Here is a 25,124-nt window from a genome sequence, read left to right as displayed (position 1 = left end):
TAATCAGAAAAGTCAGTTTATTTATAGTTTTATTACATGTTTGTAAAAAACAAAGTGGCCTAGTTGGTTCTGGGTACATTAAAATCATTAGTCTTCTTGCTGTACTTGTCCAGATGAATTAAAAAATCTCAGGTTTCTGTAATCCTTGTTGCATATGTAGAAGAACAATAATGGAGCACATGATTGGGAAGTTGAGTGTGGAGGTGATGGAGGAGTCACTGAGGTGGGATCAGAAGAATCTCAGATCAGGTCCTGTCTGCCTCCTGGAAGCTAAGTTAGGACAAGGCTTTAAGCTTCGTCAGACTTTAGTTTCTTCCTCTGCACAAGGGGGACACTGTTCATATTTTTAAAAATAGTCTCATTAGACTGAACACCTTGAGGGCAGAAACTTTATTCACCTCTGTCTCTAGTATTAATACCATGTCTACCAAAGTAAGCCTCAGCAAAGGTTTCCCAGACAAATGAGGAGTAGACAACAATCCATTAAAGTTCTTTTAAAATGGTAATATACCTTGTAAAAGGTTCAGTTACATATAAACATAAACTCCTGTTTTCTTCATCTGTGTCACCCTAGAAAAAAGAAACATGAAGTTAAATCCTGTAAGTAACCACTTTATCTTCTGAAACTTCAGCAGTTTGAGAAAATAATACATTTAGAGCAGCCTGGTATAGTGGGAAAACTTGGGGCCTATCAGATGAGGGTTTTGGTCCTAGCTCTGGCACTTAAACATTGGGACCTTCCTTGAGCTGATAATGGCTCTGAGCCCGTTTCTCACTCTGTAGAAAGAGAATAATAATGCCTACCTTGCTGGTTGTGAGGATTAGCAATTGTAGCTGTAAAATGTCACGTACTCAATAGATGGTGCCTAATGTTATTTGAGAAATTTTTTTAACATGAAGGAATTTATTCATTGGAACATTTTGTGATAATCCTTTGAGTTCAGATAATCAGCTAACTTCAGGATTGGGGACAATTTGCATTCCTCGTTGACTGTCATCTTACATTTTTCTCAAGATTCATTAAAATTTAATCGTCTCTGTAACTGAGTGAATATAGGATTATGTAGACTTTCAGAAGGTTTGCATTTCATCCAAAGATTACAGTTATAGCTGTCCATGGCATGGTTGCTTTTTGAACACAAAGAAGTTGCTTGATTTTATTGACTGGGGGAAAAAAGGGTAATCAGCCAGATTGTACCTCTGGGTAACTTACTCTGTGGGATTGAGTTTGTTTAGAGACCACACTGATGTGAATTAGGAACTTTGGGTATACTACTAAACAGCTAATGAGGGCCGTGAAAGATTTATGTGCTATCAGGAACCACAGCCATGTCTGGCCAAATTTTAGAGTTTTCTCAATAGAGAGTTACAAAATCTACTGGAAAGGTCCAGTATTAATATCTATCTGGAGACTGCTGCAAACAAACAGCTCTTTAGTTCTTGGTAAGAACAGAGACTATTGGGCCAGATTTCTGGCCCTTAAGAAATGTGGTGTCTGATTCCATTTGGCAGGAAGTTTAATCTGGTACGGAAACTTTAGCCAGACTTCTTGGAGAAATATTTTTTTAATGTAACATATCCAAAACTTATTGCAAAAAGCAATGTCCACTTAGTCTATCCTATTAATAATCATTTAAATACTTTGTAAATATTCACTGCTGTTTTCAGCAACATCTAGTAAATGCTTGACCTTTTAGTTCCTGAGTTTGTGGCCATAAACTTTTATGTAAAATTGGGGGAAATTCATTGTAGTCTGCTGTTTGTTTAAGCTGCAGGCAGAGAAGCAGTAAGTGCTACAGTTTTCTAATCGACTACCAAACAGTGGTAGGTTTTCTTTCTCTTTGCAAGTTATTGTATAATTCACTTTTTAGAATATGGCCCCTTCTGTAGTGTACAGAACACTCGGTTCAAGATTAAACACCTCATTTAGAACTGGAATATGTGGACACGAATTTTGGACAGGAAGGCAGAGCAGTATAAGAGAACAGCTGACTTAGGCAGGCTGAAAGGAGCCTTCCCCTTGGCAAAATGATACCCAAGGGCAGGGTGTAATAACAGTTTACAAATATTTGAGAGGTGCAAAGACCAAAGGGGGAGGGGATTATTTTACTTAGTTATTAGCAGTAATGAGAAGAAATATAGAAAGGAAAATTTCAGACTGAAAATCAGTTGAATTTCCTGACAGTAAAAATTGGTCATGAGAGGACTGAACCCTCCAACCACAGAGAAGATCCTAAACGAATCTGGCAAAGCAGGGCATTTCATTGCGGAAGATGTACCTCAACAGTGGCCAAAGGAGCATCTGAATAGGAGGAAATATTTTATTGACAGCCACTCTTGAGGAGTTCTCTTTATCCCATTTATCAAAATCTTTTTTCTTCTATGTGTCAGAAAGAAGACTTTGATATCTTTTTATATTTACTTGTTTAAACCCCGACGGGTTCCCTGACTTACTAGGTACTTTCAGAAGAAACAGAAAGAAATGAGTATTCAGAAGCTTTTAAGTTTTCACAATGTAAAAGCAGCCTGGGGCTTCCCTGGAGGCGCAATGGTTGAGAGTCCGCCTGCTGATGCAGGGGACACGGGTTCGTGCCCTGGTCCGGGAAGATCCCACATGCCGCGGAGCGGCTGGGCCCATGAGCCATGGCCGTTGAGCCTGCGCGTCCAGAACCTGTGCTCCGCAACGGGAGAGGTCACAACAGTGAAAGGCCCGTGTACCGCAAAAAAAAAAAAAAGCAGCCTGAATTTTTGTTTGTTTGTTCTTTTCTTTTCTTTTCTTTTCTTTTTTTTTTTTTGTCTGTTTTTTATTTAGCTTAAGGTAGTAGAATCTGAAAGCCACCAAATGGTAGCTGCAGTGTAGGAGACACCTCTCACCGGAGTTGGAACCAGAAGGCCTGAGTTTGAATTCTGGCTCAAGTACATACTCATTAGCTGGTCACCTGAGCAAGTTACTTATCCTCCCTGAGCATCAGTTTCCTAAAATATGGGGGCAATAATCCCATCATGCTTGAGAAGATTAAGTGAAATGATGTGTAGGAGAATACTGCTGTACAATGAACCAGTTCTAGTTTTAGTTTTTTTTATTGCTACTATGACAAATTACCACAAACTTAGTGGCTTAGCTTCTTATCTGGAGGTTCTGGGAGAGAATCTGCTTCCATGCTCGTTCAGGATGTTGGCAGAATTCAGTTGCATGCGGCTGTGGGACTGAAGTCCCCATATCCTTGCTGGCAGCCAGCGGTAGTTCTCAGCTTCTAGAGGCTGCCTGTATTTCCTGCATCTTTAAAGCTAGTCCTCACATTTCAGATCTCTCCGATCTCCCCTTCTGCCTCATCTCCTACCTCCAGCCAGAGAAAGTTCTCTGTTTTTAAGAGCTCATGTGATTAGGTTAGAACCACCTGGTTAATCCGGGATGATCTCCCTATTTTAAGGTCCATAACCTTAATTACATCTGCAAAATCTCTTTTGTCATATAACGTAACTATTCACAGGCTCTAGGGATTAGGGTTTGGACATCTTTGGGGGTTCATTCTGCCTACTACAATGATGGTATTTTAGGGCTAGAAAGGGACCTTACAGAACATGAGATGGGGTTCTTGCCCTGGAGGGTTTATAATCCAGGGGGAAAGAGATGAGAAATATAATATTCAGCAAGAAAAGTCCAATAATAAAGAGTTTGTATGGGATGTTATAGGAGCCCAGAAGACTTTTTCTGTACCTGACTTAGCCTGTGGTTTTTTTCATCATGCCCTGCTTGTTCTTTGATCTCATTTATCAAGATCCTTCAGATGGAATCCATATACACAGAACACCACCATGCAATTTGATTTCTAAATGTCCAGAAAATTAAGCTGCTGCCATAGCTCAGTATTTGGGACTCTGCTACTTAATAAGGAAAGGTCTTGAGCCCTTGAGGTCTTGAGTAAGAGGAGTTATTTTCTTCTCTGATGATGAAGTATAACACCACCTTATCTCCCCTTATCTTGTCCCTTATCCCCGATTTTTCCTCATCAGACCCGCCTTTGAGAGCCTTCCTGTCTGTCACTCCTAGTTCTTTCCATCCATGTATACGTCTTCACTCCTACCCTCTTTTGAGTTTTCTTGTTGCGTATTGTTTTGAAATAGAAGTCACTTACCTGGGGCAATGCGAAGGTTGCTGTTTAATTCTTGTCACTTGTCATTTCTGCTTTAATAATGTTCCGTGGATGTTCAGTCAGATCTCAGTGATAGTTTTGTAGTAAGTAATAGCAGCTGCCATTTATTGAGCACTGACCATGTGCCAGGTGCTGTGCAGAGTCCTGTACTTCCACCTTCTCATTAATTTAGACATTCTGTGAGGTGTAGGTAATATTTATCTTCATTTGAACCGGGCTGGGATTTGAACCCAAATCTAAGTCCAAAGCCTGTACTTGACACCATGCATTACAGTAATATTAGGCAGGAGCTGCAACTGAGGGGCGGTGTGAAGGCACCAAAGCAGCATAAGCGGATTCAGGAAACCTAAGTTTCAAACTCTACTCTGTCTTGACAGCCCATGTGAAAGTTAGAGGATCTGCTTCGAGAGCACCAGGATTGTCTCCATTTCCCACCAGAGACACTCAAAGTGATTTCTGCGTGTACGACTTCAGCCAGGTGAATTTAGCTTGTGCCTACAGCACTGGGCAGCCACAGAGCATGTGTGGGCCCTGGCTTGGCATTCCACAGAAGAGCCTATTTCTCTGAGGGGAGGGGGTGGGGCAGGCAGGGGGAAGTGGTGTACCCTGTGGCTGGAGAACACCTTCCCCACAGGCTTGGGATGATTAAGATCTTCAAGGATTTAACGTAGTAGGCACTTAGTAGGCACTCAGTATTGCTGGTTCTCATTGTCCTTCTAGAAGGTTGTCTTGAGTTCATGGGTATTCAAACCAGTAGAATCATGCTCTTCTAGCTCCACTTGAATCTAGGCTCAAGGAGAATTGAGGAGAAGACATGAGATGCATCTCTGTGTTGGCTCCTGTCCAATCCTGTGAATCATACCAACTCTCATAAATTTAAGCTGGAATCTGAGGCCAAAGAAGGCAAAACATTTCCTTTTCCCCTTCTTGAGTTCTTGAGTTACTGATGTAATGGAAACAGTCAGTCCAGGGTTCAAATCCAGGCTCGGCACTTGGCTGCTCAAGTTACATGCCTGTCTCCATCATGGAAAGAACTTGGACTGTGGGAAAGAATACACTTGGCCATTTTACCCAATCACTTATCCTTTCTAAGGCTGTCTCCTTACCTGTGAACGGAGGCAACAGCAGTTCTTCTCTAACAGGGTTGTGAAGATTAGAGAGTAATGCATGTGGTACAGTCAGGATCCGGTAGCAGAAGCAGTGAAAGGTTTGGAGCCTTTACACCAGCTGTTCATTCATTCAGGGCCCTGCCAATTTAAGTTGAGCGAGTAGTCCCAAGTTTCAGTCACTTATCCTTTTCCCTCTCCAGCAGGAGGGCAGCCAGGTAAGGTAGCTGGGGGTGCTCTGTCCACAGGCCAGAGCAGGTATGGGGGAGAGCCTTGTTAGGCCGTGGAGGTGCCAAGTACCACCTAAACCCAGCCTGACCGCGTTCTACCACCAAAGACCCTGGCGCCAAGCGGTATCGCTTCAGCTGCTAGTAGTTAATGCTCCTTGACTTGGAAACGTTTTCAGCTACTGGGAGCAGTATGGTGCCGCGAGGGCTCACGGCTCAACCCCCGAGTCTTCCTGCGACTGGGATCCGCATGCACCCAATCCCAGCGCAATTTATCGTCCTTCAAGGCTCAGCAGGCTGTGGGCCCAGGGCCGAGGTGGACGTGGGGGGAATTTTCCGGGAAGGGGCCCAGCAGGGTCTTGGCTGGAGGCCCCGTTAGCCACGGCCCAGGACCCCCGGGTGGGAGAGTGAATGGAAAGGTACTCTACTCGCGCCTGGAGCGGTTGCAGAATCCTCTGTCGTCAGGAAGGAAGAGCTAAGAGGCACTTGGTGGAAGGGGCCCTCTCTCCGGCCCTCCTTTCAGGTGCTGGGGCCTAGAGGGGGTCCAGTTCCACTTGGGAAGGCTGGGAACTAGGAAGTGTTGCGGGCTAGACACCCCGCCTTCCCAGTCTCCTGGAGCGGGGTGGGGAGGGACCCGGGGGGGTACGGCGGCCCCGCCAGGGCGGAGAGCGGGTGAGGGGTCCATGCGGCGGCACTGCCTCCCCGGGAAGTGGGGCTCGGCCCAGTCCAACGCGGGGAGAGGCGGGCCCTCCCGCGGGGACCCTACGCCTGTGTCCGGAGGAGGCCGGCGTCCAGCAGATGTGCGCGGGGCGGGGGAGAGGCGGGGAGGAGAAAACCCACAACAAAACTTGCGTCGCCGAGCGCACGGCTGGACTTGAATGGAAGGAGCCCGCGCCAGCGGAGCGCAGCCGAGACTCGGGAGAGCGCGGTCGGCCGGCGGGGCGCGGCGCGGCGCGGGGGCGCAGCAGGTACCGGGCTCAGGCGGCCGGGTGGGACGAGGGCCGGGGCCGAGCTGCGCAGCGGACTCAGACTTCCCGCCTGGTGCGACGGCTCCAGCAGCTGGCCCGGCGGGGCCGCGCATCTCGCCCCCTCAATCGGAGCCCTACACGGAGGGCGCAGCCGGAGAGCTCTCCCTCGGGGACGCGACCCCCCTCGATCCCCACCCCGCAGGGGCCTGTTCTCCTCTCCCGCCAGAGGCTGGTCGCAGACCCGGCCCCTCCTGCTGCGCACATCTGGAAAGAATCTGAGGGCGGATGGGGTGGGGGGTGGAGTGGAGGACGCGGGCAGGCAACAGGGAAGTGGGGGGCAGGTGGAACCGGGGAGGGTCGAGGACGCCTGTACTTAGAGCCTGGGCGCTGGGTATGCCCGTGTCTTTCCACGTCAGCTCATCCCAGGTAGCCCACCCTTCGACCTCTTTACAGACAGAGAAACTGAGGCCTATAGAGGGACAGAGATATGCCCCCAGGACGCGCGGACAGCCCGTGCGTCCCCCTCCCGCCCTTCTTCTGGCTTGGCTCCCCGGCCCCGCGCCGCGCAATCGCTGAGCCAGAGCTCTCAGCTGAGGGCCTGGTATCAGTCTGTCTGTCTATCCGGCTGCCTCCCCGCTGGGACAGCAGGACTCAGGGGGGTGGCCGCGGAGCGCGGGGTGGGGGGCGAGGCCGGCGCGCCCCGGCGAAAGCGGCCAAAGACCCCAGCCTGAAGGTCCTTGAACCGCCAGGCTGGCCTGAGCTGAGGATAAGATCGTGGCGTTAGAATACCTGATGCGCTGTCAGGTGGAAGAGGGGGCGTCGGCGAGCTCCTGGCGGCCCCCGGGGCTGGGGCCGAGGCTGGGGGTGGGAGGCAGCTGCAGCCTGAACTTCAGGAGAGGAGCAGACACAAGCGTGCATGCGTGCGGCACTGACCGTCCCGATCCGGTCCGGGAGGCGCAGAAGGATACGCGCCGGCGCTTGCAGGGCATCACGGAACGTCGGAGGGTCACGCAAGGGTCACGCAACCTGAGCGTCTGCCCTGTGACTTCGGGCTGGCTGGGGAAGGTGAAGCTGTGGTCGACTCAGCTACACAAGGCACCACGGGAGCTCCTGGGTGGTCATGTCCCCTTTTAGGGCCCGGGGCCCAGCCGATTTTAAACTGGAGTGCAAGTGAAGAAATGTCAGATTCACATGAAAGCTTTCATGAAATCTTGTGGGAGCATACTTTGTCCCTTCTAACTGAATCTTGGGACAGGGGTGACTAATGGTGGCACCTTTAGGCCTGGTAGAGTCCTACGTAAGAGCTCCAACCATGACCTGCTTAGAACCCTTGACAGCTCCCTATCATCAACCCGTTAGCAGAGTGCCTGATGCCCTTGGAGACTTGGACCTCCATTCCCTGTTACCGTTCCTTAAACATACCTCCCTCTTTGCCCTCCCCATACTGTGCCTTTGCTCATGCCCTGTCCTCTGCCCTGAGTGCCTTTCCTCCCCTTTGTCCACCTGGAGAACTCCTCCTCAGTCTTCAGGACCGGCCCAAGACTGAGCAGGAGTCAGAAGACACAAATTCTAATCCTGACCTTGCCTTTAAAATACTAATCAGTAAACTGAGGGAATCAGACCAGATAATAATGCTGTAGCTCTTTCCAACTCTGCTTCCACAAATACATTCCTTCATTCAGCAAACATTTCCTGAGCACCTGCTCCTTGCCTGGGGAGTCAGGGAAGGCTCAGCTGAGCCCTGAAGGGTGCTGTGGGAGCATCAAGGAACTCCCTAATCCAGCCAAGGGGGCAGGAGCAGCTTCCCAGGGCAGGAGCGTTTGAGTAGGAGCTTGCTGGAGATTGGCAGCGGTGGGAGCCTCTTTGTGCTTTAGTTTCCTCATCTGCAAAATAGGAAGACTAACTCTTAGTCTCGGGATTTCTGTTATAGTCAATAAGAAACAGCTCTTCAGGGTCCAGCACAGAGCAGGTGGTCAGCAAATCTTTACTGAATTTGAGTGGAGAAGGAAGGTGGTGCTGGGGTTTGAGGATCTACCTCCTGATTTGGATCTCCCTTCCCCTTCCTTCTTCTAGTCCTGCCTTAATCCCCCCTTAAGCAGTTCAGGACCTTAAGGTTTGGTTCCCTGGGGTGAGTGGGTGGGTGGGTGACAGCGGGTCCCAGGTACTTCCTCAGTAACAGTAACGCCAAGTATGTTGCACTTACTGGGTGCCAGCATCGGCTGGGCACGTCGTTTCATTTACACCTCATGAGGAGCTCTCATCTCCATTGCCTAGACTGGTAAACGGAGGCTCGGAGCAGTGAAGTGACTTGTCCAGGCTCACACAGCAGTCAGGACTGGAACAACTCACCACAAACTGAGCTGCCCTTCTTGCCCAGCATTTGCTGTTGCTCACCAGGGGGATTCCTCACTCTGGGGACTTTCAGAGACTAGGAAGGCTCTCTCCTCTGTTCTTCCGCACCCAGCTCCAACATGGCTAGGCACAAAGAAGGGGCTTTGGGGGCTTATCTTGCTCCACATTCTTTTTTTTTTTTTTTTTTTTTTTTTGCGATACGCGGGCCTCTCACTGTTGTGGCCTCTCCCATTGCGGGGCACAGGCTCCGGACGCGCAGGCTCAGCAGCCATGGCTCATGGGCCCAGCCGCTTCGCGGCATGTGGGATCCTCCTGGACCAAGGCACGAACCCATGTCCCCTGCATCAGCAGGCGGACTCTCAAACACGGCGCCACCAGGGAAGCCCCACATTCTTAGAGAAACAAAAAAAAAATTGAGACTCAGATGGGTCAGTGATGTCGCCAAAGTCACACAGTAAACTAGGTGATGGAGCTGGAGTTGCCCAGGATCCCAACATCCTGGAGGGGGACGTGGCACTGGGGCCACCACTCTCCAAGCCCTGTCTGTTCTTCCTCCCTCTCCCTTGAATCCACCTCCTTCTCTCCATCCCTGCAGCCCAGCACCTCCCTCTGCCCAGACCAGGCTTATCTGTTGCCTGCACCACTGCACAGCCTCTGAGAGCTCCCCACTGGTCCCTCCATAAACCTGTCTATGCAACACTCCAGCTCTTCAATGGCTCCTCATTTCTCCTAAGATAAGGGTCAGTCTTCCTAACCTGACTTTCAAGTTCTTTCTTGGCTTGGACTGTGGCCACTGCCCACTTGCATCTCTCCCAGTCCCCACACCACACCAGACACTCTAGTGAGCTTTGTAGAGGTAACATGGGCTCTCTTGCCCCAGGGCCTTTGCACATGCTGACCCCCTTGCTTGTATCACCCTTTTCCTTTTGCCTGCTATTCTTCCTTCGTGACTAAACAAAGCATCACTTTTTCTTGGAAGTCTTCTGGGCATCGGGCAGACTTAGGCCTCGGGCACACCTAGGCCTTCTCTGGGTCCCTGTGGATGCTAGATTCCCTCTATCACACCTCTGATGACACTGGGATTATAATATTTAATTTACACATAATGTCTAGACCACTGCTGACCATTAGAAATATAATGTGAACCACAAATGCAAGCCACAAGTGTGTAATGTAAAATTTTCTAGAAGCCACGTTAAAAAAGTAAAATGAAACAGGCAAAACTTTAACGATTTAACTCAAAATATCCAAAATATTATCATGTAATTACTATAAAAATAAATGAAATATTTTATAAGATATCATTAATATTAATGAGATGTTTTACTTTTTTTTGTACTAAGTGTGTGAAATCCATGTACACTATATTTTATACTTATAGCACCTCTCAATTTAGAGTAGCCACATTTCAAGTGCTCGGTAGCCACGTGTGGCCACCACATCAGACAGCGCAGGTGTGAGCTTTTTTTTTTTTTTTTTTTTTTTTGGTACGCGGGCCTCTCACTGTTGCAGCCTCTCCCGTTGCAGAGCACAGGCTCCGGACGCACAGGCTTAGCGGCCATGGCTCACGGGCCCAGCCGCTCTGCGGCATGTGGGATCCTCCCAGACCGGGGCACGAACCCGTGTCCCCTGCATTGGCAGGCGGATTCTCAACCACTGCACCACCAGGGAAGCCCAGGTGTGAGTTTGTTTTTTTTTTTTTCTTTTTGTGGTACGCGGGCCTCTCACTGTTGTGGCCTCTCCCGTTGCGGAGCGCAGGCTCCGGACGCGCAGGCTCAGCGGCCATGGCTCACAGGCCCAGCCGCTCGGCAGCATGTGGGATCTTCCCGGACCGGGGCACGAACCCGTGTCCCCCGCATCGGCAGGCGGGCTCTCAACCGCTGCGCCACCAGGGAAGCCCCAGGTGTGAGTTTTTTAAGGATAGTAGACATACCTGAGTTGTCTGTCTGGGTCCTTGGTGCCCAGCTGTGCTTGGCCCAGGGAAGGGCCTCATGACTTTGTGGTTAAGACTCAGGCTGGGAGCTCAGCCTTGCAACTTAACAGCTGTGTTACATTGGCCAATCCCACTGGGCCTCAGCTCCTCATCTATAAAGTGGTGAGGATAACATTTTCAATATGGTTCATGATGTTAATATAAATTAAATATTTTTACAGATACAGTTTAGAGATCTTTACAGATATGAAACTGAAGGTGAGTGTACAGGGCATGTGGGGAGGATCCTCCTCCTTGGCCTCCTGCCCTGACTGAATCTGGGGCCTGGGCCTGTGCCCATACTCTGCCTCCCAGAGTCTGGATCTGCAGTGGGGGCAGGCAGGCAGGCAGTGTGGGGAGACTCTGGTCTAATGCTGGTGGCGCCAGGGACTGAAGGCTCTTGACCTAGCTGGGGGGTTATAACGTGCCCTGGAATGATGGTCTGTAGACTGGCCAAGGATTTATGGCCCATTTGGTCAGGGCATGGAGCAGCAGGGTGTAGTACGGCAGGCAGGGCCGGGCTGCAGCATGCATCACTCACTGCTGCCGATGGAGCCTGGGAGCTGTGTGTGCTGGGCTCCCTGTGCTCTCCTGGGCCAGTGGCTGGGGCCCAAGTCTGCTTAGGCCTTCTGGACCTACCTATAGGGTCAAGCAATCCAGGCTGCCAGCCCTCTTCTCTCTCCTCACAGCTTTCTTTCCGGGGCCTCGTGCACCTTGGGGCCCCTTTTACAGGGCTCACCCAGTCTGGTGGGCAGTGGTTATTGTACTGGGGTCTGCTGCCTCCTGACAACAAAGGGCAGGGGCCTTGTGTACTTTACCTGTATCTTCCATGCCCAGCACAGGGCTGGGGGCAGATGGGGCCTCACCTTCGAGAGCTGGCTGAGCCAACGAGTAAGGCAAAGCAGTATCTGAAATACCACAGCAGTCACAGGGCAGCAGGAATTCACAGGAGGCTAGGAGGAGGAGGGCCACATCTGGGAGGAGCTGGGCCTGGGTCTGGACCTGAAAAGCAGAGTCAGGAGCTACACAGGAAAGGGAAGAAGCAGGGGGTTCTGAAGCGGAGAGTGGTGTGGTTGGGATGTGAACAGTGCCCATGGATCGGATATTAGTGGTAGAGCTAATTAGCAGAGAGCTAACATTTACTGAGCACTTACTGTGTGTAGTACATGCATCCCACCAACTCTCACAGTATCCCCAGTAGGACAGCTCTGTGGCCACCCAATGGATGGGTGAGGAAGGTGAGGTTTAGAGGGTGGCAAAACTTGCCCAAAGTCACATGGCTGATAAGAGCCAGAGCCAAGCTGGAAGCCCCGGCTCTCTGGCTTCAGAGCCTGCTTTCTTAACCAGACATCAGTGTCATCATCAAGCTCCCAGTATGCCCAACCCTCCCAGGCCCAGCATCTCGTCAGACCCTTCTAACCACTGTGGGTTGTGATCCCTGCTCTAATGGTAGGGAGAGAGGCTCAGACTGCGGCAGGTGCCCCCAGGCCTGGACGCTTGTCTTGTACCTGCGTTCATAATCACTGCAGCAGTGATAGCAGCGCCTCATCACCTAATGGGTGCTAGGTGCTTTGCATCTGCTATCTTGCTGACTCCTCCCTGGAACTCTGAGGTTAGATATATTACCTGCATTGTAAGATGAGGAAACTGAGGCTCAGCAAGGTCAGAGCCACTAAGTGATAGAGGGGGACGTGAACTGGGGTGTGTATGACTCCAGAGTCAGTGTACCTGAGCTACCACCTGCTACAACTTACCATACCCCAGACATGTTTTCTAAGTGAGTCCCTGTAAAGGGAGCTCCAGGGACCAGCCCAGAGCCAAGCCACGCCCATGGCTGCCTGGTGGATGAAACCCCAGCATCTTCCTCAGTGAGGCCATCCCGATACCCCCTCTCCCTGCTGTCCCAAGGGAACATGCTGGGGAGTGGTCTCTTGCAGGTGGCAGTGGTCACGTGAGCAAAGCTGGCCCTGGTGAGGGCAGCTGAGGGTGTAAGCAGGAACAGGACCTGGGGGGCTCTGGGGGCAGCAGCAGCTCCATTCACTAATGACTACTCTGTGCCTGGCACAGAGACAGAGAGTGGCTCACAGCCCTGTGTGGGAGAAAGACAACATCACATATTCAAAACCCAACCGAACTCATGCAAAGCCCTGGGGCAACAAAGTGATACAGAGCCCTGGGACATCTCAGAGTTATCTCAGGGGATCTAACACTGGAGTTGGTTCTTGGAGAAGTTGCTGATTGCACAGGAGAGGGGGAGGGTGTTCTAGGCAGAAGGAACGCACATGCAAAGGCCTGGAGGGAGGAGCTACTATACTAAACAGACCTGTGTAAGCGGGGCAGGTGAGGGGGGGGAATTGGAAAAGAGGCAGGGCCGCGTCCTGCAGATCCTAGAATGGCAAGCTGAGGAGCTGGGATACACCCTGCTGATGCTGGCCCACCATGGCCTGTGGCTGCTGGAGGAGGGACAGGGCCTCAGCACTGCCTGTGCCAGGGCAGCAAGAGCTCAGCAAAGTCCAGGCCAAGCCCTGCAAATCACAGTTCTTCCTGGGCCTCAGCTTTCCTTTCTGTGTCATGGGGGTACCGATTCCTTGAGGCCAGGCCCGGTGAGGGTCGTGGGAGGCTTTGCAGACCTGCTTAAGGACAGGACTTCACTTCACCCCGACCCCTCCAGAGGGCAGCCCTGAGGGGGGTGGGGTGGGAGGGGAGGGCGGCAGCCAGCAGGTCAGATGCATGCTGAGGACAGGGTCCAGAGTGGGCTCTGCCTTGTGGCCTGGAGGGCCCCATTATGACTTTCGTGGGCCCTGGTCCCCTGCCTGCTCTACCTGACAGGTTAAGTCAGCCGTGGCGCCCAGGTGGTCTGACTTGGCCCCTCCTGCAGGCACCATGGCCCGGAGCAGGGCGCTGCTGCTCCTGCTGCTGTTGCCGCTGCAGCTGCAGCTGGGACCGGGGCTCGCTGTGAGAGCCCCGGTGTTTGGCCGAAGTGGAGCCCACAGCCTGAGACCTGAAGAGAATGAATTCGTGGAGGAGGAGCCGGTGCTGGTCCTGAGCCCTGAGGAGCCGAGGCGCGGCCCGCCCACCATCGACTGCCCCAGAGACTGTGCCTGCTCCCAGGAGGGGGTCGTGGACTGCGGCGGCATCGACCTGCGCGAGTTCCCGGGGGACCTGCCTGAGCACACCAACCACCTGTCCCTGCAGGTGAGGCCGGCGCCGCGCCAGCGGTCAGCAGGGCCCGCCCCCCACACGGTGACTCCCGCCCCAGAACCACCCGCGCCGCAGCCCCGGCTCTTTCCCGGGCCTCCCCATCCCCCAGACGCAGGGCAGGTCAGACTCAAGGAGGCTGGCTCCACCACGGGGCGTGCCCCCCCCCCCCCCCCACTGCCCGCGTCCCGGGCACAGAGCACAGTGACCTCATGACCTGCTTTGTCTCACGGGAGGAGTCTGGGCTGAGGCCCTGTCAGCAGAGTGAGGTCCTGAGAACAGACACAGACCTGCCCGGCAGCTGACCCCCTGGACAGTCAGGGCACCTCAGACTCCATTACAAGACAGGAAAGTGAGAGCAAAGCAGACCCCCCTGGGGCGCCCTGGGAGCTCAGGGTACAGAGTGGTCTCCTCAGCTGAGGCACAGGCTAGATTTTAGAACCTCAAGAAATGGGACACTGCATTCCAGACGGGGACTCTGGGAGCGCTGGTGCGCCCATGACACCCTCGTGCGGCCCAGCAGCCCTTGGGGAGAGAGAGGGAGGGTCTGTCACACCCATTTCCAGAGGAGACGAGGCCCAGTGAAGGAAAGTGACCGGCCCACGGTCACGTAGCCCTGTGGGGTCTGGGCTGGCCAGTAGTGGGAGCCCAAGACCGGGGTAGCCTGTGAGGGAAAGGGACGAGCTGAGGGCAGCACTCATTGTTGCTTCATTCATCAAACAGCTCCTGTGTACCTGCTGTATGCTTCTGCTCCTATGTGGGGTGTTGGGCATATAGGGAGGTCTCGGATATGCTCTGCCCTTGAGGCTCTCACAGTCTGTGAGGGAGGCAGAGACCTAAACAGGTAGAGGTAACAAATAGAGATAGAAGGACTAGTGCTGTGAGGCCAGGGCAGCTCCTAATCCAGCCCCCTGATCCAACCCAGGAAGGCTTCTGGAGGAGGTGGTACCTGACCCAGGTTTTAAAGCATCCCAAGGGAAGTGGGGTCTACAGGGTGTAGAAAGGGAACTAAAAGTGGTTTTGGGCTTGGGGGAGGGGAGAATGGGCTGGGACGCCTGTCACTAAGTGGGAACATGCAGGGAGCAGGTGTGGAGGGTAGACCACATCCCAAGTTTGAACTGCCTGTGGATGCCCGTGTGTGTGTGCACGGCGCTCCTAGAAGGGGGACCCACACCTCTGTTGTGGTTACCGCTGAGCCTGAAATGCCCACATCTGGGCCTGCTTCAGAGCCAGTCCCCAGGGTTTGTCCACCACGGGGCAGAATCCCAAGACAAGCGCCCAACAGAGGGACTGGCTCCTGGGACTCTGGCTGAGGGTGGGTGCAGGCCTCTAATGGGGCAGGAGTCCTGGGCACCCCCTCATGCTGCCTCCTCACCTCCCCCATTCCCCTACTCCCCAGAACAACCAGCTGGAGAAGATCTACCCCAGGGAACTCTCCCGGCTGAATCGGCTGGAGACTCTGAACCTCCAGAACAACCGCCTGACTTCCCGAGGTGAGGGATCACCCAGAGCTGGGGACCAGGACCCCAGGCAGGGAACTGGGTGCCCATGGGGAGAGCCCCGCCCTGCAGACCCTGGCATATGGGAAAGAGCAGGCCTAGGCTAGGCTGGCATTGGGGCCCCATGGCAGGGGCCCCCTGTGGTTGCCTAACAGCTGCCACTGCGTGTTTCTGAGACCCGGGACTCTTCAATTCACAGAAGGCCTTTAGAATCAAAGAGTGTAGAGTCCTCAAATTTTAAAAAGTTATTTTTCTGATGATGAAAATAGTTTCTGATTATAGTAGAAAATTTGGAAATATAGAAAATAAAATGGAATAGAAAAAACCCACTCATAATTCTGCCACTTGGAGTTTAGTCACTATCGACATTTTTTTTTTTTTTTTTTTTTTTTTTTGTGGTACGTGGGCCTCTCACTGTTGTGGCCTCTCCCGTTGCGGAGCACAGGCTCCGGACGCGCAGGCTCAGCGGCCATGGCTCACGGGCCCAGCCGCTCCGCGGCATGTGGGATCCTCCCGGACCAGGGCACGAACCCGTGTCCCCTGCATCGGCAGGCGGATTCTCAACCACTGCGCCACCAGGGAAGCCCCACTATCGACATTTTGGTATCTTTCTTTCCATTTTAAGAAAAAGCATAATTTACATACCATAAGGTTTACCTGAATTAAATGTACAATTTGATGAGTTTTAGTAAGTTTATATGTTGTACGACCATCACCAGAATTCAGTCCAGTCCTTTTTCTTTGTGTTTTAAAATTCATAGCTGGACTGATAGTATGGATATTATAACTATTAGAACTACTTTGTTTCACTTAGCAATTAGCTCAGCCGCAAATCTCATGTTGCTAAAAACTCCCCGTGGCTATTATTTTACACAGGATATTCCGTGGAGAGATACTGCACGGTTTATGTAACTGTTCCTTCTAGTTAGATACTTGGATGAGTCCCAGCATCTGAGGGTCTGGGAGTCCAGAACCGAGTGTCAGAGGCCGACTTCAGGACTGGAGAAGGGCCAGCCTGGCCGGGCTCCCAGTGACAGCCCAGTTCTGACACTGCATCTGCCAGATGGAACAGGGGAGGGCCAGGTGGGGTGGAAGCTCAGAGGCCACCGCCCTGCCCTGCCCTGCTGTGGGGCTGGTTATGAAGAGGACCCTTCTGGGGCTGCCTCCAGGGAAGCACTCCTTCCTGGCAGGTCCTCTGCCCTGTGGCCTGACCTTACGGGGGCCCATTCCCACCCAGGCTGCCCTGAGTAGGTGAAGGATCAGTCATTTCTCACTGGACACTTCCCATCTGCTCTTCTCAACGTGGGCCCCTGAGAGCCAGGGGAAGGAAAAGGGACTGGGCAGGCCTGTTGGGAGGGGCTGGGAAGGGGTCAGAGCCACACCTGCCCCAGGGAGTAACTCCCTGTCCTGGCAAGTGCTGTGCGTGCGGGGGCGGTCAGTGCTCACGTGCTCCCCTGTAGCGTCTCCTTCATCCAGGGCTCTGACCGATGCCTGTCCTTTGAAGGGCTCCCGGAGGAGGCATTTGAGCATCTGACCAACCTCAATTACCTGTACCTGGCCAATAACAAGGTGAGGGGCCTGCAGCAGGGCAGGGTGTCGGGGGCTAAGCTCAGGGAACTTTCACCAGGGCCTCTTCTGGGCTGGCTGCTGGGTTCCTGTTGCTGCTCAGACATGGCCCAGACCCAGGGCTTCAGAGTGGTCAGATAATGGCAGAGGCTGAGACCTACATTGGCATAGTGGGGTGAGAGCTCATCCCCATGGGGAGGGGGCACTGGAGGGCTTCCTGGAGGAGATGGCATTTGAAGGGCCATGAAGGGTAATAGGATTTCAGCCAGAGGCCTCAGGGGGGAGGGCACCAGAGTAGAAGGGACAGCATGAGTGAAGGCATAAAGGCACTCAACCTCAAGATATTTGGCCTGCCCCAGGGCTCTGTCCTGGCCCCTACTCTCTGAACTCTCAAGGAGACTGTCTCTCCTCCCTGGTCTGTAACACCCATCTACATCATGGCCATGTCCAGAGGCAGTCTCCAGCCTTTCCCCTACTCCCACTTGAGACACATAGGTCCACCTGCCTCCTCAGCATCTCCCCCAGATGTTTAATAGAAGTAGAACTGGTGCTTCCTGCCACAGCCCCCAAACCCCAGGCCTCCCGTTGTCTCCCCACCTCTGGAAAGGGCATCTCCAACTACCTGCAACACCACTGGTCAGAGCCACAAATCCAGGAGTGCTTCGCTCATGCACGTGTGGTCCCACTGCAGGCCCTCAGCTGCTCCCACCCACCAGCCCAGGACCGCCATCCCGCAGCGGGACACAGATGTGGAGCCCCTGCCTCCTCGTTTGCTGCCCCTTCTCCTCAGAGCAGCCAGAGGGGCTTTACAAAATCGTGCCTCACTTCTACCGCTCCATCTCCCCTCCCCGCTTAAAACCGTCCTGTGGCTTCACCCTTGGCCCAGGAAGAAACCCACACATCTCCCCAAGGCCCACAGATCTGTGTGGTCTGGGCCCGCCTGCCTCTCTTATCTCCCCACTGGCCCCCTCACACTCCGCTTCACCCCCAGGCCTGGCAGACCCCCCACACAGGGCCTCTGCTCGCTGCCCCTGCTGTGTGAGGGCTCTCCCTGCAGACAGCATTTAGGGTGCTGTCATGCCTCAAGTGTTACCTGTTCTCCAAGCACCCAAACCAGTCGTTCTCTGTCATCAGTCTGTTTGAATTCCCTGCAGAGCAGTGATCACTCTCAGATGCTTTTATTCCTGTCTATTTACTAGGATGTAAGCTTTGGTGGTGGAGGTGGAAGCAGGTATCTCTGTATCTTGTTCCCTAGGACATATCCAGTGCCTGGAACTGTGCCTGGAATATTGCAGACTCAGGGACTACTATTGAATGAATGAAGCATTATGAGCCGGGTCTGGGGAAGTGTGGGTGCTCACTGTGGCTGCACAGAGGGCCAGTGTCAGGGGGCAATGAGGGGAGAGACCAGGAGAACAGGCAGGGCAGGGGACAGGCTGGAGAGCTTTGAGTGCCAAGCTCAGGACTATGGGGAACTGATTTTGTGTTATTGGGGATTTTAGAAAGATGGCTCTAGGTGCAGGGAGGAGACGAATTGAAGGGGCTCAGATGAGCAGCAGGTAGTGTAACTCAGCGGCAGCCTCTGACCTGCCACTGGTCCTTCTACCCAACTCTTCGCTTTCCAGCTGACCTTGGCACCCCGGTTCCTGCCAAATGCCCTGATCAGTGTGGACTTTGCTGCCAACTATCTCACCAAGATCTACGGGCTCACCTTTGGCCAGAAGCCAAACTTGAGGTCAGAGGTCAGAGGGGGGCCCTGGGCTTAGGCTGGAGAAAAGGGAGGAGCTGAGGCAGAGGCTGCCAGCCCTGAGTGGGGCCCAGGGGCCCAGACAGGCCCTGGAGGAGGGGCATGCTGTGCAGAGCAGGCATGATGCCCCATGCTCAGGGCTGCGGTGACAGATGCCCAGGGCTGCAGGGGCACAGGATCTGGAAGACTGACCCCTAAAAGATGAGGAGGAATCAGTACAGGAGGCGAGGACAGAAGGTGATATCTGGGGAATAGCAGGGAGCCGAGTGAGGGTGTTTCCCTCCTTCCCCGGCCCCCGGGGGAAGGGAGCATCTTTCAACAGGCAGAGCCATCCCTCGCTGAGAGCTGCTTTGGGAGGAGTGAGGCCCCCCCAGAACAGGTGTGTGAGCAGCGCAGGGTGGTGTTGGGGAGGGAAGGTGCTGACAACCTCTGGTGCCACTCTGTTCCTGAATCTGTCACCTCGATTCTCTCCATTCCCTGGAGGAGCCAGAGCTGCTGTGCACGGCCCCTTCCCACAGATGAAAAGGCTTGAGGCCCAAGAGAGGCCACACAGCAAGAATGAACTGTATTGCCTGTGGATTTCTCTTTTTCCTTTTCTTCTCTCCTTGTAGTATGGTGGCTCCCTGAGGGCAGGGGCTTGTTGGTTCTGTCCAACTATCTGCTATATCTTTAGGATCTAGAACAGTCTTGTCACCTGGAGCCACTCATTGTATATTTGCTGAATAAACTGAGGGGTCACCTCCTCTAAGCCAGGATCCTGTGCTGGGCACTAGGGACAAAGAGGTGATAAGGATAGGACCGTTCTCAGGAAGTCCATAGAACTCAGAGCCAGCTGTGTAAAGCCGACAGGCAGGGACTCCAGGGCTGCAACACTAGGGGAACAACTGAGAACCTTGAAGGATATGGAGGAGCAGGGACTTGGGGTCACGAAATCCTATTTCTTCCACTAACTTGTGGGGTGGGTCCTTGGTCCCCTCGGCTATGTAGGGGGGAATGGATTTGGTGGGGTCTGAGGTTCTTGAGATGGGAGGAGGGTGCCCTGGGCCCCGGGCCCAAACTGAGCAAGGTCTGGAGCCTCACCAGGTGAGACGGTGCCGGGGCTGGGAGGCCTGGGTGGGTGAGCACCTGTGCCTCATCCCCTAGGTCTGTGTACCTGCACAACAACAAGCTGGCGGATGCTGGGCTGCCGGACAACATGTTCAATGGCTCCAGCAACGTGGAGATCCTCATCCTGTCCAGCAACTTCCTGCGCCACGTGCCCAAGCACCTGCCACCTGCCCTCTACAAGCTGCATCTCAAGGTGGGAGGGAGAGGGCAGGGAGGAACACTGCCAGAGCAGGGACCCACAGCGGGGGAAGAGCCCAGTCCCACATGGGCACAGCAGTAAGGCTGTGGGGCCTTGAGCGTGTGCCGGCGGGCACAGCGTCTGCTGCAGAGAAACAAGCAGAAGCCCGGGCACCTGGCTGTCAGCCCCACATGGAGTACTTTAGGCCTGGGCCCCTCCCTGTGGCTCTGCCAGACCCCTCTCCACACCTCATCCCGAGGCTCTGCCCTTGACCCTTGGCCGTCCCTCATGCCCCCCTCCCTACCATCCCACCTCTCAGAACAACAAGCTGGAGAAGATCCCACCAGGGGCCTTCAGTGAGCTGAGCAACCTGCGTGAGCTGTACCTGCAGAACAACTACCTGACCGATGAGGGCCTAGACAACGAGACCTTCTGGTGAGCCCCTACCTGGGCCCTCAGTGTGAGCTTGGCACCCAGGAAGCCCTTTCCCAGGGCTCACATGGCCAGGCCCTTGCCCACCTCCCCCTGGCCAGTTTCCACAGAGAAGGAACTTTGAGACTTTTGCCTTTACTGACATTTCTGTCCCCAAGAATAAGGTTATGTAAGGTCTGCCAAAATTCTAGTAAGGCAAGGAAATGTTTGCAGAGGCTGTCTTCTTCGTACAAAATAGAAACTCAAACATTCTTGTTGAAGGCAAATCTATTTTCAGTTTTTAGGGCCCGGGTAGCCTAAAAAGACTAAAGGCGTTAGTTAAACAATTAGTCTTCAAATAAACTCTTATGTGTTAGAAACCGTGCTAGATCCTTCCTATACCAATATGTCATTGAATCAAACCAGTGAGAGCCTCGGAGAGGACTGAGGTCCCCCAGTCAGCTAGCGGCAGAGCTGGGATGAGTTAGAGGCAGGTCCCCCGCCACCTCCCTTGGGAATAATGTTGGAAACAAGTGCCATGTGGGCTCCTGCCCACTGGCCTGATCCCCCGCCTCCCTCCAGGAAGCTCTCCAGCCTGGAGTACCTGGATCTGTCCAGCAACAACCTGTCGCGGGTCCCGGCAGGGCTGCCGCGCAGCCTGGTGCTGCTGCACCTGGAGAAGAACACCATCCGGAGCGTGGACGCAGAAGTGCTGACCCCCATCCGCAGCCTTGAGTACCTGCTGCTGCACAGCAACCAGCTGCGCGCGCAGGGCATCCACCCGCGGGCCTTCCAGGGCCTCAAACGGCTGCACACGGTGCACCTGTACAACAACGCGCTGGAGCGCGTGCCCAGCGGCCTGCCCCGCCGCGTGCGCACCCTCATGATCCTGCACAACCAGATTACCGGCATCGGCCGCGACGACTTTGCCACCACCTACTTCCTGGAGGAGCTCAACCTCAGCTACAACCGCATCACCAGCCCGCAGGTGCACCGCGATGCCTTCCGTAAGCTGCGCCTGCTGCGCTCCCTGGACCTGTCAGGCAACCGGCTGCGCACGCTGCCGCCCGGGCTGCCGCGCAACGTGCACGTGCTGAAGATCAAGCGCAATGAGCTGGCCGCCCTGGCGCGCGGGGCGCTGGCCGGCATGGCCCAGCTGCGGGAGCTCTACCTCACGGGCAACAGGCTGCGCAGCCGGGCCCTGGCCCCCCGTGCCTGGGCCGACCTCGCTGGCCTGCAGGTGAGGGGGCGGGGCGAGGCAGGGGCAGGGCCGTCCCCGTGGCGGGGGCTACTGGTCTGGCTGACCTGAGCTCACCCATCTGCTGGGCCCGGGTGAGGGGTGGGCAGGAGGGCTGGGCCGTGAGGGAGGTACCCGCTGGGCAGGCTGGGCCTTAGTGTAGGGGGTCTGGGCCATACCAGGGTATGGTGGGCTCGCGGTACAGGAGCGCAGGGCAGAGCTCAGCGGGCATGGCTAGGCAGAGCTTACCACCTGCAAGGACAAGCTTGAGGAGCCCTGTGGGGATAAGGGGAGGTCATGGCTGCAGGTGCGGGGGGGCACTGGGCATTGTTCAGTAGGACTGGGGGGCAGGGACAGTTCAGGTGGCATGGGAGAGTGGAGCTCACCCCCCTGTGGGCAAAGGATATGTGCCTGGAGAAGGCTGGGCTTGGGGCAGGGAAGGACGGCAGGCCCGTGAGGGGTGCTGACCTCACCAGTCTGCAGAGTCTAGGGGGGTGTACCTGAGGCTTCTGGGACTGGTCAGTGAGTGTGGCTCCCGTGGCCAGAGTCTGAGACAGGAGGGCTGTCTGGCCATGTGAACTGAGCCTCCTTGGTTACAAGTGAAACCTGCCAACCCAATGAGGGGCGGAAAGGGAACTTCCTTAGAGAAACCTGGGAGGCTCTGCTGCCTTACCAGGCCCCTCTTTCCCAGATGTCCTCAGGCCTTGCACTTCCCTTTTCTTCAGGGCTCTGCTCAGATATCAGCTCCTTGGGAGGTCTTCCTTCACGCCTGCCACCTTCCTCTGCTTTGTTTTTCTTCATAACCCTCATCCTTTCCAACAACAGATCATCTGTTTGCTTGTTTGTTGCCTGCTCTTCCTGCTAGAACAAGGGGCGGGCATTTTAGTCTGTTGTGTTTCCTGCTGGACCAGGCCCCTCGTTGTGATAGGTGCATAGTACATGCTTGTGTGGGGAGCTGTCAGGGTGGGGATGTCTGAGGGGAGTACAGGGGAGAGGCCCTGAGAGTGGGAGGCTGGGAGGTGGGGCAGAGCCCTGAGGGTGGAGTTGGGGGTTGGCAGCTGGCCCTGAAGGAGCAGCTGGGGTCTCTCCCAACCCAGACAGCCCGACCGAGTGCCAGACACCAGGATCCAACCGCCTGTGCCGGTCTCTCTTGGGTATTCTTAAGGGGCCCAAACCCCATTATCCTCTCTTCCACACCTGCTCCTTCTGCTGCATTTTCTAACTTGCTGAAGGGGGCAACATCCACCCAGGTGTCCACAGGAAACGTGGATGCTGCCCTGACACCCCCTTTGCATGCTGTCTGCCCTCCAATGCCCATTGTCACTAAACCCAGCCAACTCTACCATCACATCTCCCCATCTCTCCACTTCTCTCCATCCCTACTGCTCATACCACCAAGTCAAGCCTTCCCCATTTCTTTCCTGGACCCCAGCTTCCTAGGAGCTCTCCACTCCTAGATTCCACATGCAGTCAGAGGGTATCTTGAAAAAAACATGCTCACCTTACACTCCCACCCAGGACCCTTCTGTGTCTCCCTGCTGCCTTTAGAACCCAGACCAGCACCCTTGCCACAGCCTTCAAGGCCTAGTCTGCCCCTGCTCCCAGCCTAGCGTCTCAGTTTCCCAGGTGCACTGGGCTTTGCTCATACTGTCCCCTCTGCTGGAAGCACCTTCTCCACCCTGGTGGCACCTACTCATTCATTCATTCCACAAGCCTGTACCGAGCCTCACCACGTGCAAACACGGCTCTAGAACTGAGGACCCAGAGGGAAATAAAACAGATCCAGGGTCACTACTCTCCTAGAGCTTATGATATACCTAGGACTCAGCAAAAGTGTCACCTCCTCCAGGAAGCCACTGGTATGGGCAGGTTAGATGCCGGCCCGGGTGAGTCCAGTCAGGGATGGGGTGTCTGCTGGAGGGGATTCTTCCTCTCACTGTTGGATCACTGTTGAAGCAGCTGCTTTTGTTGCTTCAGAGCCCCCACCTGCACTGGCTGCCATCTATTCCCTCGACCCAAGGCTGGATCAGGCCCCTCCCCCAGGCTCCCTCTTCACAGCCCAGTTCCACTGCTGCTATTGTCAGATTGTTGCGTCCATCTCCCCTGCCAGCCCGGCTTCCTGAGCACGGAGGCAGCGTCTCAAGGCAGCGTCTCAGTGGATTCCATGCCCCCAGTGCCCATGGGCAGGCACTGAGGATGTTTGGAATGAATGAGGAAGTGCTGGAATCATGTGGAAGGAACCCAGTGGGGAGCAGGGAGCCCTGCTGGGTAGGGGAGGTGACAAGCAGGCTCCCTCAGGTGACTGAAGCAAGTGTTCCCCTTGAATCTTGCATCTGGATTCGTGGCCCCCAGTTTCCTGGCCCCGAGCCCCAGCCCATCAGGGTGAGGAGGGAGCTTAGAGATGATGGAAGCCCACCTGTGGCTGCACAGGTGTGTGTCGGGGCAAGGGTGCTGACAGCCCAAGGGGCAGGCAGTGAGTCGGGCCCAGGCACGTCCGGGTCCCCTGCCTGCTGCAGGTGCGTCTTTCTCTCTGGGAAAACTACCCCATTTTCCTGGCCACCTGCTTCCTGGACTCTAGGCCTGTGGTGACCAGCCTGGGGCCTGGCTGCCATGCCAGGGTCACTGTGGGCTTTGAACCCTTGCCCCTGGCCCCTGTCCACATGGCCCTGAGATCCACGAATGAGCAGCCCCATCTCCACCCTCATCTGACACCACTGAGGTGAGATTTAAAGACCAGAGGACCCCTAGCCCCTGCCCTTCTGGGGTCTTTAGTCTGATGGTGGTGACAGGTGTGTTAAGGAAGGAGGACTTTGACACCTAGACATCTTGGCCGTGAATTCCCGTGGGAAGGCAGAAGGAGTGGAGTAGGATGTACATCAATTAGAACAAGGGTTCAGAGTCAGGTGCACCGGCTTCCAGCCCGTACAGGCTGTATGGCCTGGGATAGATCTCTGAACCTCTCTAAACCTCTGTTTCCCCATCTGGAAATGGGGATAATTATAGACCCCACCTCACAGGGTTATGAGATTTAGATTGGCTCTGGGGTTGGTGGGAGCTTGGCATGCTGTTAAGTGCTTTGGCTCCCCTGGTCACCCCTGCAGCTGCTCGACATCGCCGGGAATCAGCTCACGGATATCCCCGAGAGGCTCCCCGAGTCGCTCGAGTACCTGTACCTGCAGAACAACAAGATTAGTACTGTGCCCGCCAATGCCTTTGACTCCACACCCAACCTCAAAGGGATCTTTCTCAGGTAGGAGGTCCTCTGGGGCCCTGCACGTGCCCCTCTGGGGACTGGCCCGGCTCCAGCAGGATAGTCAGGGCACATGGGAACCACTTGCAGGTAGAGGTCAGTATTTGAAGCCTAGCTTTTCTGCTGACCAGCTGTGTGACCCTGAGTACATC

At 54.4% G+C, this 25,124-nt stretch overlaps 1 protein-coding gene and 1 long non-coding RNA gene across 7 annotated transcripts in view; one reads left to right on the top strand and one right to left on the bottom strand.

Annotated features, from left to right (window-relative positions):
- LOC136792150 (uncharacterized) lies at positions 1 to 7,454 on the bottom strand. 5 transcript variants are annotated; one of them, XR_010835530.1, is made up of 3 exons: positions 7,245 to 7,454; positions 4,137 to 5,401; positions 1 to 570 (listed from the first exon to the last, which is right to left on the bottom strand). It is a non-coding gene; the product is annotated as an uncharacterized lncRNA (long non-coding RNA). The 5 variants fall into 5 exon arrangements; XR_010835529.1 differs by having other exon boundaries at positions 4,137 to 5,003; positions 5,261 to 7,437; XR_010835532.1 differs by having other exon boundaries at positions 4,137 to 4,939; positions 5,261 to 7,437.
- PODN (podocan) overlaps positions 6,158 to 25,124 on the top strand; it is a 43,024-nt gene continuing 24,057 nt past the window's right edge. Inside the window, exons 1-9 of one of the 2 annotated variants that reach the window (XM_059038070.2) lie at positions 6,158 to 6,455; positions 13,658 to 13,974; positions 15,377 to 15,470; positions 16,981 to 17,045; positions 18,668 to 18,777; positions 19,933 to 20,089; positions 20,394 to 20,509; positions 21,068 to 21,725; positions 24,824 to 24,972. In XM_059038070.2, the coding sequence (XP_058894053.1) occupies positions 13,663 to 13,974; positions 15,377 to 15,470; positions 16,981 to 17,045; positions 18,668 to 18,777; positions 19,933 to 20,089; positions 20,394 to 20,509; positions 21,068 to 21,725; positions 24,824 to 24,972 (1,661 nt within the window). In that variant the 5' untranslated portion in view covers positions 6,158 to 6,455; positions 13,658 to 13,662. The remainder of the gene's footprint in view (positions 6,456 to 13,657; positions 13,975 to 15,376; positions 15,471 to 16,980; positions 17,046 to 18,667; positions 18,778 to 19,932; positions 20,090 to 20,393; positions 20,510 to 21,067; positions 21,726 to 24,823; positions 24,973 to 25,124) is intronic. The other variant, XM_067007459.1, reaches the window with a different exon arrangement.

The sequence above is a fragment of the Kogia breviceps genome, chromosome 1, assembly GCF_026419965.1.
Source record: "Kogia breviceps isolate mKogBre1 chromosome 1, mKogBre1 haplotype 1, whole genome shotgun sequence".
Lineage (NCBI taxonomy): Eukaryota > Metazoa > Chordata > Mammalia > Artiodactyla > Physeteridae > Kogia > Kogia breviceps.
Note: the sequence above shows the minus strand (reverse complement) of the source record. Positions and strands in the feature narration are given on the sequence as shown.